Raw genomic sequence first — 14,144 nt, forward strand, 5'->3', positions numbered from 1 at the left:
GCACCATTATAGATGATGAGCATATGGCTGGGTGGTTTATCTTTTATTAAGTGTGCATTTATTGAGCCTCTAGCATCCCTACAGTGCATACTAAGAAAGTAAACTAAAAATGGTGTGTGCTGTCAAAAGGATGATCGTGATGGAAAAGAGAGACGAGACAGACAATACAGAACAGACCAGAGAGGAGATGGAAGGCCCTGTGGGAAGGGCATGCAGAGTCAGGCACACGGCTGCGTCCCCACTTTCATTCGCAGCTGTGGTGTGAATGGCTTTAGTTGCCTCTTGGCCTCAACCAGGAGCAGATTAAAAGGTGCCCCTAATTTTCAGTATCAGTACATTTTCAACAGAAAAGGCTTGATGCTTGGTATTTGTGTCTTTCATTGTTTTCTCTGAAATGCGTTTACATTAACACTTATGTTATTAGGTATTCAAATTGTGCTGCATTGTATCAGTTTGATTCCTGGGAATTCCTCAAGTCCAGGGTGTCTGTATTTTTCTGCACTTCTGGAATTGTGTCAGGGTGCTGCAGGAATCAGGGGTGGGCGAGCATTTCCAGGATAGAAAGTTCAAGGTGTAAAGGATAAATACATTGCATTACTAAGGCTAGATTTTTACATCACAGAGACCATATGAAAAGTCTTTTAATGCATACAATGACTAAATTGCATTGTTTCCCCTGTAGACTTTTGTTCCCACACTTCAGTCTGTGAAGCTTCTAAAAATAGATTAGCAAGGAACTTTGTGGTATGAGAACCTGAGTCACACTTGAACTCTTATCAGTTTCCCTTGTATTGGTGCTTTAGGTATCTGGTTCCTCTCAGTCCTTGAATTTTTCTGTACGTTTAGTTTATGGCTCTGTAGACACAGTCATGTTCTTCATATTTTAATTGTCTTTACCAAAATCTCTCCAAATGAGAGAACATATTAAGTCCAGTACTACAATCAGCATATGATTGTAGATATGATGGTGAGATCCTAGGTAACCTGCTTGGTATATCTATAAATATATTTCATTTTAAATGATGCAACTACTACCTGATTCCTTTTTAATTTTATAATAGCATGTAATTATAAGTGTGAGGTCCACAAGGACAAAGACTCTTGTCAGTTTTGGTCACACCTAAATTCCTAGAACCTAGAAGACAGCCTGACATACTACTAAGAGTGCAAGGTGTTGTTAAATAAATGGATAGGTGTCTTTATTCACATCTTACTAGTCAGAGTCTACATCGATGCTTCAAACATTAAGACTGCTTGTTCATTTTCTGAGCTTATTTCCAAGATGAAGAAAGATCATCTGTCTTTCAAGGGCAAGAAAATTAGACCCCCATGTGCTTCTAAATAAACAGCATGCAGAGCAGGATCTGCTCCTGGCCACAAGGTGAGCAAGGCCACCAGACCACCCTCCTCCTACCTATTGCCCAGATATTGAGTTCTGAAACAAGTCAGCTTGATGTATGAAGAAACTCATTGGCACTTGTTACATTGTGAAGGCCATAAAAAGTGCCTCCGTGACCCACAAGAGACAGAAATGATATTTTTAAAACACTCTGGCAGTTTGGGTGAGACTAAATTATAATTCTGAAAGGGACAAATGACAAGAAAATTAATTCCCATACTTTCTCTACTCTCAAGTACTCGCTCACAGTTCCCAACAAAACAAATGTGTACCTAATCAATACAAATAGAATCTGTCATCTTAAATTCCGAACAATTACTGTCCTTGTCTGGTTTTCATTAGAAGTCCAAATTCATAAACAGTCTTAATATTTCTACTGCATTTGGGGTTCGGCTGCTTACTACTTTCTTCCCATGGGTTACTATAAGGAGAATTCCACTTTCTTATTTTTCAACACTAGAATGCTCCAGATCCCAGCTATCTGAGTTCAGACCCCAGGTCTGCCATACACTAGCCATGTGACCTTGGATAAACCACCCAACCTCAATCAGTCTCAAGACCTTTACATAGTAAAGGAGATAGAAGTGATTATAACACTTATTAAAGATTTGGTGAGGTATTCCACATAGATTTGGCATGTATTGCCTTACCATAAATAATACCCATCTTTACTAAATGGTACCTGATTTGCATAAAACCCAACTCTAGCATTTAGTGGATCTTAAAAAGAAATCAGGGCTGGGGAGATAGTTCAGTCAGTGAAGGAACTGCTTGCTGCACAAACATAAGGACCTGAGTTTGAGTTTGGATCCCCGGTATCCATGTAAAAAAAATGATTATGGTAGCTTGTCTACCGAGATTGCAGAGGTGGAAACAAAAGGAGCCCTGATGCTCACTGGCCAGCTGGTCTGTAGTCTGCCTGATGATCTCCACCCTCAGTGAGATATCCTGACTCAACAACTGAGATGGGAAGACAGCAGGTGTCTTGTGTGAACTTCTAGTCATACAATCACATGCATGTACCATCTGTAGACATCTGTACACAAACACGTCACATGCATTACACACACACACACAATCTTCGACACTCTTTTTTGTTTTGTTTTGATTTTTTGAGACAGGGTTTCTCTGTATTGTTTTGGAGGCTGTCCTGGAACTTGCTCTGTAGACCAGGCTGGTCTCAAACTCACAGAGATGCGCCTGCCTCTGCCTCCCCAGTGCTGGGATTAAAGGTGTGTGCCACCACCGCCCGGCCTGACACTCTTTCCTAAAAAGAAGGAAGGCAGGGGTCCGGCTCAGCGGTAGAGTATTTGTCAACCATGTGTGAGGCCTTGAGTTTCACCACCAGTGCTGCAAATGGATGAACAAATAAAGTGATGGAGACAATATATGAATGTGTTCTGAGTTCCTAACCAATCAATGGCAATGTACATGTCTTATACCAACACTAACAGACTGTGTTTAGTTGGCATATCAAAATTGTTCATTAGCAATTATGAGAGTTGCGAGAACAATACAATGAAGTCAGTTAGCAGCATCTGGATTTTTAAGGGGAGTCAAAAGATAGTAATGGTAGATGGACTCTTAATTCCTAAATTAAATGACTTGGTGCTGGTGCTGCATATCCTGAGAACAGAAACAGCCTGAGGCCCTCCCTGCCTCTCACTCTCTGTTTGTAAAACACAGATTACTGTCTTCTGTGTACCTACTTAATAAGAAAGATTAAGTAGTCATTGAAGAAGTAGACCTAAATAATCACCATGACTATTAATTTAACTGACGTCACAAGCAGCTGGGGAGCTTCACTTGCTGACACAGAAGCACACAGCTCCTGCTCCACCTGAGTGAGCCACTCAGGCATGCCACCTGGTTGTATTTTAATTCGCCACAGTCAGGGATCGTGGAAAGCACAGAGGTGAATTCTGTCCACAAAGATCTTACAACTTCCAGTGTTTGGGAGGCTCTGTAGAGGAGCTGAATACAGATGCACCCAATATAGCTTGTCAGTTCTGCAAGAGGTACTAAGAAGTCCTATTAAAAGCTCAGAGCTGATGTGCCAATGGAGTGTGCAAGATGACTATTTTGTAAGCAAGAAGAAAATATTAGGATGATTTCTATTTATTTTTATCTTTCAAGAGAGGGAGTCACACAGATGGTGGTTCATCGGGTAAAAATGCTTACACCAAGCTTCATCACTTGAGTTCAGTTCCCAGTGTTGAAGTCTAAGAACAGACTCTCACAAGTTGTCTTCATACCTCCACATGAGCTGTGACATGTGCACACATACAACAATAATTATTATTAAGAGTAAAAGCAGCCTATGTTTACTTAATAGTTGATAGTAACTGATAGATGATAGATAATGGTATACAATAGGATAGAAAAAGGATGTATGGATGGATGGACGATAGAAAGAAAGGATAGGTGACAGGTAGACTGAGGTGTGGATGTTCAAGAGTCAATGACCATAAATTGTTCAGAATGCTTGTGATAACAGTATATAATCAATAGTTAGCAACATTGTTCATACATAATTATATAAGTTTGTCAATAATAGTCCAGGTCTCTCTGTATCCTGATGTTACTCTAGTGTTTGCCTTACTGATCATTCCCAAATTACATTTCCTAACAATCTTTTTTTTTTTTAGATAAGCTGCAGGTGTTTATTTTTATCATGGCTCCTCTCAATCCGTCTAGCATATCAGAAACCAAGTGTAGTGAGAGGTTAGGTGCACGTAAAAAGAAACCGGTTGTAACTAAGAAAGATAACCCCCCGGTAAATCTAAGGATAAGGGGGAGCCCTTACAGTCCCCAAGAGGGACATTAGAAGATAAACAAAAAAGGGGAGAAGGCTTATACCCTTTGCAGGAACTGGAAGCTTTAAATCTTAGTAGGGGAGAGAACACAGAAGGGGACGATCTAGATCCAGAGGAGGAATATGATTTGGAAGAAGAAGCGGCCAGGTATGAGGAAGAGAGATATCATCCTGATGATTACCTACCACAAAATAATAAAAGGCAAACAAAGAAACGTGGTATTGGAGCGAGCACACCACACACTTAAGTCTTACCTATTAAAACAAAAAGGGGGCTGGAGAGATGGCTCAGAGGTTAAGAGCACCGGCTGCTCTTTCAGAGGACCTGAGTTCAATTCCCAGCAACCACATGGTGGCTCACAACCATCTGTAATGAGATCTGGTGCCCTCTTCTGGTGTGCAGGAGCTGTTCAGTCGGCAGCCTATTGCTTAAGCATAGTCACCCAGATATCGGTTGACGTCCCTTGCTCGAGTGCAGCCAGTGCTTGTGCTATGACCACTTTATCTCTTTTGTTTTGGGTTCTGAGCTTGCAGACCAGCCAGAGAATAAACACTATTCCGCAGCATAGGACTGCTCCAAACAATCCCACCCCCACCCATTCTTTGAAATATGAAACAGCTGAAGAAATCCACGAAGACAATCCCTCCATGAAGGACAGGTCAAGGCGGGTAGAATTAATCTGAACAATGGCGACCCTCAATTCGCGAACCATCTGCTCAAATTCATAGGTCCAATTCATTGCAATTAGTGCCATCGATGTCAAGTTGTTCCTCTTTGTCACGGGAATGTCTCGCCATCCTTTTGCTCCATAACGGTTCTGGTGAGTCGTTCTGGGACCCAAAAGGGATTTTCTTCATTCTCTCCGAGCGTAGTTACCTGCAGTTCTGAGTTCTCCTTGAGTCCAAGGGGTCTCCGATGGTGCTGACGATGATAAGGTCTCGAGTTTCCCGGGTTTCGGCACCAGATGTCCCGCGCTACCGTCTCGCCAGCAAGAACGACGTGGCACACTTAGGATCCTTCTGCAGAACAGCTTTAATGTGTCTTGAGAGGGAGAGCATAAGCTTACAAAGCGGAAACCCATTTCCTAACAATCTTAATAGAGTACAAGCCATTCCTCCTCTCACCTTCTAGTATGACAATCTGCCCTCTTGCATGGTAAGCTTTTCAAGTAAGGACTTTACTTCCCCCCTTAGTCAAATCATGACTTTTGAGAGATAGCCAGCATGCCCCATGCTTGCCTGTACCAGACACACTCACGAATCATCTGTATACAGACTGGCTTCTTGAATGTGGAAACCTCTAACTCAGAATGCAACCAGAAAAGGAAAGCACTCCAAATGAGCCTGAATTCAGGATGGGCCTGCAGCTTTCTGGTCCCATACTCCCTTTTCCACCTGTGTGAACAGCATCCTACAAGGGAAAGAATCATGGAACACTCAGGTTTTGAGATTCTCTGGGTTCAAGTCTGCATTCTATCTTCTCTCAGCCTTCCACCTTCTGTGAGAGCCTTGGGCACAGGAGATCTGAGCTGCTAACTTCACTTATCCATGCTGTGTCTTCCAGAAGATACAGGGACTAGGTCAGGAGATAAGTCAAGAAAATAGAATCTGTTGTGTCGTCTCTTTCCACAGATAATAAGCTAGGGCTGCCTAAATGTACCTGCCTAGATTCCAACTTAATTCACCTCCCTCCACACTCATCAATGAACTTGCCTACTTCCCATAGAAGCCACTCTACTTCCAAGTCTAATTTGTGGCCTTGAACTACTTTAAGCTGTTATCCCTTGTCTTGTTGAAATTCTTCAAATACATATGTCACCTAATTTTCACAACAGCACTATATGTCAGATATTCTTATCCCCATACCACAGATGAAGGAGCTAAAGAATGGAGTAATGAGATCACTTCCTCAAGGCCATATAGCTGAGAAGAGACAGAACAAAAAATACAAACACCAACACTGGCCCTGAATTCCATGAATATACTATTCATTCTTCCCACAAGTTGCCTGGGTCCTGCCACTGTCTCAGCCCCCAAATAACACATGAGACACTGTATTAACTGTGAAGCTGTTGGCCATTTGCTATGGTTTCTTAATGGCTAGCTCTGACTTAATTATTAACCCATAATTACTAATATATTTTTGTGAAGTCTTATCTTACCCAGGACTCAGCCTCATGTGTCCTTTCTTCCCAGAATCACATGGCAACTCTCCACTCTTGACTACATTTCCCAGAATCCTCCTTAACTCCTAGCCCCACCTATCTTGCTTCCCTATTGGCCAACAGTGCTTTATTTATCAACCAGTCAAACAACATATACACAGAAGGACTTCCCCCATCACATGTGATACCTCTTCTCAGCTCATTTGATTTCTTCTCTTGTACAATTATCTAAAAAATAAAATTATATTCTCTATCTCCAGGCAATATATTGTCCACCCTCTCCATTCAGGGTTTATCTATTTTCAGAACTCTATCTGCTGCCCCAAATATTTCATGATACTGGAGATGGCCTATTCAAATAAATGATCAAATGGCTTTGCTTCTAGAATGTTAGCTTCTATGATAACATTTCTTACTTGGGACATTTCTAGCCTTTCTCCCATCTGATGTCTCTGCAAAACAGAACTGTGATAGGGATATTCTGTCATCCAGGGCTACCAGCTTCAGCCAGGATTTTCTTTTAATTCTTACTTTCCTGAAGGATTGTCAGACAGTATGACATGAGTACATGGTCCAAAGTCATCTGAATTTTTGTCTATTTTTTCTTTTGCTAAGCAATTTCTTAACTTCCCCTCAGTTGGTGTCTTGAGGAATATGCTGGTACTTGGTAGAAGGAGGAGCCAGGAGATGTGTTTCCATCTAAGAGGTTGTAGAACTTCTTTCCTTCCTTTTTAGTTTGATGTTTTGTGCCTGTTACCTCCTCTTCCAAGTAGGCTTTGAGGTATATCTACCTTTATCTGGGAAAGATAATTTAAATGTGTTTTATTATAGAAAAGTACATTGATAGAAAAGGGATACACCATTTTTAATGACTGCCATTCAACCAAGTCACCTCTCACTCAACCTTCTCAATCCTGGGATGTTAAAATTAGGCCAGTTAGATATTAGATTCACATTTTAGTTACTAGAGCTTGGGTCACATTTTTTACCATGTATATACCTTTAAGTTTGTCTACATGTGCTTTATTTATACTGCTGCCTGGTCTTTGGAATGCTTTCATGGGGCTTGGTAGAAGGTTTGAAAGAGAAGTTAATGGTTGCTGCTGCAGCCTTCAGAATGCTGCTGTCTCTCCTCTGTCCTATACCCAGTCTCTGGCTCAGGAAACCATCTCTCATTTTCCATACTTGTCTGTTGGCATATGAAGTCTTCACAGTGACCCATGTGGTTATAGAATTTGCAGGTAATTATGAGTCAGAGTAAACCACAGTCATTGCTCACTGTGTGATCCAGAGCAGCTAGCTGGACTATGCAATATTTGCCTCATTTTCCCGAGCCAGGAAAAGAACAGAGGGATGGTAAAGCTGTGTACAGAGTTAGATCAAAACTACACCATACAGTGAAACCATTGCCCAGCAAGTGACTTCCCAGGATCAAATGGGGATAAAAGACAATTTAAAGACTTGTGGGGGATTTCTCTCTATAATTCTCCCAAATATGTCATAGGTTTTATCATCTGATGACAGAATACTTTAAAAACAGTTATAAGTAGCTAACAAAATTCCCATGTACAAGTAGCATTTTCTCTAAGAAAGACAGCAGATACTACATGATCCCTGTTGCTCAAGTCCAATGCAGTCACCACACGACTAACCTGGAGTAATGATGGAAGGGCCCATTTACATTGAATTCAAAATTGAATTGCAGAATTCTTTCTAACACCCTGGCCTGGTTGGATCCAGACCACAGGAATGGGACTTTCAAGTTAGTGTAGTCAGAATCGATAGCATTGATATATTATCAAGAGATAATGGACTGTGTTAAAATTTAGATTATTTTTAAAGCACACTGTAATAACACCAAGATTGAAGTCTTATTAGTATTACTTAACATGCAAGACAATAAATTTCTCAGGTGTTTGACACCCTGAAAATAAATCCATGACATCAATGTCAACCCATTGGCTATACACATGGCTTACAAGCATACACAGTTTCCTTGTCACTTGTTCACTTTCAGAGTCACTAAAGCCCCTTCACCACTGACTTCCAAACTCAGTTAGTAACACACTGTCAGGACTGCACCTCAGAGAGGTGAGCACTAGGCATCACCACGGGGTGGGAAGTGATCTTTGTCAAGTTACACTTCTCAACAGACTACAAAAAAAAAGTGGCTGGTCAGTCCAAATGGACTCACCTGCCATGTCTGTGTCACCTGCCTTTACGTGCTATAACCTGATGCATATTCATGTCTGCAAATCATACTTGAAAGGAAACTAATGACATCAACTTCTGTTGACGTTAAACACCAGGACATCTTGTAAAGACTCCAGATGTTTCTCGGTACCCTGTTCTCTGCAGAATGTGTGTGCCGGGCGTGTTCCTTCAGCTTGTTTACTATATGATCCTTCTAGCTTGTAAGAGAAGAAGTCAGTGGGATAAATATTTTGTTCTTTCATTCAGACCAAAATGTAGCTTGAGTTTTTTTTTATTCCTCTAATACTTTCGTTACATGCATTTTTAAAAATCAAACCCTCGGTTGAGGATAGTTGCTCTTTTCTGAAGCCCGCCTTTGTTCTTCCTAGGTTTCATTCTTCTTTTATTTTCTGTGGTATCACTGGGAAATCAATCTGGCTCATAGTTATTTGCTTCCCGTTTAGCCACAAGGTATAAATTTGCTAACTGAAAAGGCGTGCTCTGGCAGCTAGTCTCCGTGTACATCCAAAGGCTAAGCTAGCTGTACTGGAAAATTTCCCTGGAGGGTTACACTGTAGAATGCAGAGCCATTTGTTGAGCTGTCTGATGTGGAAGAACAAAGCACCTGCCTTAGAGAAATGGGCTCACAGGGTGCCTTTCAGAGCAGAGAGAGAAATCAAAGGATAACTTCCGGTCCACATCCATTTCCAAGCTTGTTCTTGGCAACTAGGGCTTCAGAGATAGTTTCTTGCAGTATTTTTCAAGAAGTCACTAAGAGATAGATAACCCCCAAAGAAGAGCTTATAGCAAACACACGGGCTGTGCTGGGAAATTACTACCAACCCAGAACTTGTCTGTTTGTCTGTCTGTGTCTGACACACACAAGTTCTACATGGGTCTCCGCCAATGTTTGGAGACAGAAGAGAACATACACTGCATCGATTTCAGAGTCCAAAAAGGCATTTCAACAAAATTAAAGATCATTAAATATTTGATTGAATGGATGTGAAATATTTAATATCAACTTTATTAAGTAACAAATTTATTAGTCTTAAAAGTTATATTGCACAGAGCTGGAGAGATGGCTCAGCTGTTAAGAGTGCTGGTCGTTCTTCCAGAGGACCCCCATTCAGACCCCAGCACCCACATTGTGACTCACAATTGTCTATAACTCCAGGCCCAGGGGACCCCACGCCCATGTCTGAGGGCACCAGGCATGCACAGGATACACATACATTGCATATGAAGCACCCATACGCATAAAATAAATATATTTTTAAGATAAAAAATTATCCTGTTATATCACACATGACAACAAATTGTGGATTCAGTTTTCTTACTTTCCAGGATTTTGAGCATGCCAGTCATAAGTGGCACATAGCCAGTCATTTCTATTTCAAAGGATTCTCTCCATCTTTCCCACAGGGGAACACATTGCATGTGGAATAGGGAAGCTATCATTCTTTACATGATGTGTGCGGTGGGACCTACAACTGGCGAGCATGCCACTGGTGAAGATGTTTTAGACCACACTGCACCTCCTCTTCACACATACAATTCTCGCCACAGATTCATCTCTGTTCAGGCTCCATCAGGAGGACCAGAGGTTATCCAGAGGAGGAAGGTTGAGGTCCTGGTTTGTTCTTGCTGTAACCACCCATGGTCAGAGTAAAATGACAGTGGAGCATGTGGCACTTACAAAGCACCTGTACATCCCTAGAAAGGCCCCAGAATAGCCCCCACTCTATGTAAGAAGGAAGTCCTCTTTGAGATGGTGAAGCAAAGCCATCCAGTTGGGTCATACCAATGGAAGCCCCCACTCTATGTAAGAAGGAAGTCCTCTTTGAGATGGGGAAGCAAAGCCATCCAGGTGGGTCACACCAATGGAATCCTGGCGTCCTTTTGTCTTGTGTTCTTTCCAGGTGGATGACCTGACCTTCATTTGCCCTCTGTTCTATTGAATATTTCTCCCACCTGTTGTAGAATAGGACCTGTAAGATGGTGGGGACAGGGAAAGGCATGGGTTGTCTGGGTTCCATTTGGTAATCCTGGTCTTTAATCTGGTGGCCTAACTTCTTCAGGTATTATTTTATTACCATATGTGGGGCAATAGATATAAACTCCCTCCAAAACATGAAAAGCGACATTTCCTTGTAATCCCATCACCAAACAATAACCATTCATGACACTAATCCTTGCAGAACCTTTTCCTTTACATACAGTAAGATATTACTGGCTTATCTTTGTTAAAGCAAGACCATATATGGTTGTAAAAATATTTTTCACTCAATGTATTCCGATTTCAGTACATGGGTATTCATCTCATGTATTTTGATGGTTTCATAGTATTCCTCTATGTAGCTGTGCCATAGTTGATTTCACTGCCTTTTATTACTAAACGTTAGAGTTGGAAATTCAAGTTTGACTTTTCAAGAGAATGGATCACGTATCTAAAAATAAAAACAAAAATTAACTTAGCACCCCTACTTTGACTTAACTCATACCAGAAGTAGAAACAACCATCTCTATATTGGTGTCTGTTATTAAATGTAAAGCCTGTGCAGGATTTGTTATTTACTTCTTTGTGTTTTGTTTTTGCCCTTTCCTTATGCAGTCATCTACAGCTGGGGACAAGGAAGAGCCGGCCTTACCGGTAGGGAGCAGTAGCCCTGCCAATTCCTGTGCCTGTGGAGAGTGTGTGGCAGGGGTGGAAAGGGAGCTCCATGCTTGCAAACCTTCCTCTCCCTTGGAATACTTGTGGTTTGACCTACTGGAGGGAGGAGGGTATATATTTCTGTTCTACAATCAGTAACAATTGAACTCCGGCATTCACTCATAAATTATTTCTGGTCTTATGTTTCAAAACCTTGAACTCTTTCTTCCACTGGACATGAACTTTTATAAGTGTTGAAGGGGTGAGAAATGTCTAAATTACATTCCAAGGGATGCTGGCTGATATGTGGGGACAGTGTGGGATCTAATGCTTGAGAAATGTTTTCTCTGTGTGTCTGCATGCACACCCCCTTTGAAATGCTGCATGAGATATAAAGATTCAGTATATCAAACACTGCCTGAAAGAATGTTTAGTGTCTTCCATAGACATAATTCATGTCTAAAGAAGATACACACAATGGAGTTCTTGTGGTCTCCCAGAGTACCAACCATAGCAGCAGTGGTTATTGTGACAAATTACTAACAACAACCACATTTTCAGTTGCTCTCCAATTAACACATGACATTTCATATTGTGCTGCATGGCAAGGAAATAACCTTGTGAGTTTTTTGTGTTCAACAAGCAGTTATTACATTTCCACTGGATTTCAGTCTGCTACCTTTGCCCCTAGAATAATTTGAACCTTGCTGATCTGAATCCCCTATAACTAAATGCCACAGTGCATTTGAAAATGTTACAGGCTTTTAAGGATGAAAGGAATAGCCATGAAAATGTTTGTGACCCTGTAATCGTACCTTCCATTAACACTCAAAGCAAAGGGGTGACATTCACTGAGCGCCCAGAGGATACACTAGACTCAGGAGCAAGGTACAGCTCAAACTCCAAGCTTCCTTTGAAGTGCTCAAAATGTCGTTCATCACTCAGACACCAGTATTCTCCTTCATTCACCTGCAAACTCTGACAGGTTGGGAATGAAGCTTTACTAAAATATGAATTATAATAAAATCATTACTGATTTCTCCCTGTATTACATTCTGAGGTTTTACCCATACTTCAATCTTGCAATAGGTTCTAGGTTTACCACAAAATTTTTGAACCATGAAACTTAGTAAGTATTGTATGGAATAAGAGACATAAGACCAGTAACTTGGAACCATATTTATTTTGTGTTACACAGGGTTGACATCTGATGTAAGTATTCTAAAGATGAGTTATTCTGAGGATGAATTATACTAGTAGACATCACCCTGTCTAAATGTGTTAAATTATAGAGTCTCATGGAATATCTGTGATGGAGAATTTTGGAATACTTAGTGAAAATGGGGTTTTAATTTTGCCAGACCACAGAAAATTTTCTTGTCAAGTTTTTGGACCAACAGTTCAATTTTTTAAAAAGATCTAAATCAGGCATGGTGGCATATGCCTTTAATTCCAACACTCAGGAGGAAGAGGCAGGCAGATTTGAGTTCAAGGTTAACCTGGTCTACATAGGGAATTCTAGGACAGCCGGGGCTACACAGAGAAACTCTGTCATGAAAAAATAAAACAAACTAAAAAAGAAATTAATCTGCTTATAGCAGGTCTCCTCCTCAAATCTGTCTCTAAGTTCCCTGATGCCCACCACCACACAGTCAATCACAGAGAAGAATGTGTTGTCTAGTCAGGATTAAAAAGCTGTCCAAATAAAGGGGGTTAGGGTGACTTTGGTCTGATTTAAGACTGTTTGCTTTTGAAGACAAAAGTAAGAGTTTGTTGGCAACCCCACCTCCTCAAGTTCTCTAGGGTCCTCAAATCTCAGTTCCAGCTGTTGGAGTAAAAGATCACAACCCGAAGAACTCGGTGCCAAGGAAGCTTCCTGGAAGCCAGGAAGGGTCTGTATGAAGTCAGTACAGGAAACTCCCCTTCAGGTTCTCACTTAACATGGACCACAGAACTTTCTGGATCAAAAGGTAGAGATAGGAACTCCAGAAGACATGTAAGATGATATGGATGTAGGCATGGCTGTTGCCATAGGCACAGATACAAACAAAGATCTTTCTGATAGGATACACAATCCAAAAATGCTAAAGACTGTCTGCTAGGTCATGAAGAGTCTTTAAGAAAAGTCAGCCTGGAATTCTCAATCCAACACTCTCTCTCTCTGTTTGTGCGACCCAGAACCTCACTTCACTTGTCAGAGACTTCAATTTAATACTAACAATATCGATCCCATGAGGCTTATTCTGAGAACTTAATGAGTGAATGGTGTGAAGCATGCCAACCATTGCCTGCCGTGTACTAACCTCTTTTGTTAAAAGAGCGCAGGGGGTGGGCAAAATGGATTCATGTAGTAGAAAAGCCATGTCCTTGGGACGTTTGAAAGGTACTTTGAAATCCTTTGGTTCAACTCCATGTAATGAGTAATGGAAATGAATGGCCATGGGCTGGGTGCGACTGCTCTCTGTGGTGCACTTGACATTCATTTCTGAGAACTAACCGCGTCTTTGGTTTCTCTGCTCAGGCCAAGCCGCGTCTCCAGCGCGGTGGAAGTTCTGCCTCCCTCCACAACAGTCTCATGAGGAATAGCATCTTCCAGCTCATGATTCACACCCTTGACCCCCTCGCCGAAGGTAACCATCAGGCTTTGGCTTGGGATCGTTGCTTTGGGAAGAGGAAGATGACAAATACTTTGCTTTAAAAAAAAAAAAAGAAGCATATGTATGGTGAGGTTTCATGCACCTGTCAAACTCCTCTTGGTTAACATCGTTAGTTGAAACCTTGACTCTGCCAAGCGCTTCATTCTGCCAGTTCCTGACAGTGTGGTTTTATGGCAGGGGTGGAATATGAGTTCCATGTACTGATTCTGTCTTTTGATGCCTCTGGCATAAACACAGTTTGTTATGAGGCAGGAACAGAAGG

The 14,144-nt window shown here is 41.3% G+C and overlaps 1 protein-coding gene across 3 annotated transcripts in view; it reads left to right on the forward strand.

Moving 5' to 3' along the window:
- The window catches only part of Slc24a2 (solute carrier family 24 member 2), a 240,248-nt gene that overhangs the window by 128,579 nt on the left and 97,525 nt on the right, over nucleotides 1-14,144 (forward strand). For all 3 annotated transcript variants that reach the window (XM_040757185.1, XM_040757187.1, XM_040757186.1), the window contains exons 3-4: nucleotides 11,187-11,225; nucleotides 13,747-13,855. In XM_040757185.1, coding sequence (XP_040613119.1) covers nucleotides 11,187-11,225; nucleotides 13,747-13,855 — 148 coding nt within the window. The remainder of the gene's footprint in view (nucleotides 1-11,186; nucleotides 11,226-13,746; nucleotides 13,856-14,144) is intronic.

Source organism: Mesocricetus auratus, unplaced genomic scaffold (assembly GCF_017639785.1).
Source record: "Mesocricetus auratus isolate SY011 unplaced genomic scaffold, BCM_Maur_2.0 Super-Scaffold_100014, whole genome shotgun sequence".
Taxonomy (NCBI): domain Eukaryota; kingdom Metazoa; phylum Chordata; class Mammalia; order Rodentia; family Cricetidae; genus Mesocricetus; species Mesocricetus auratus.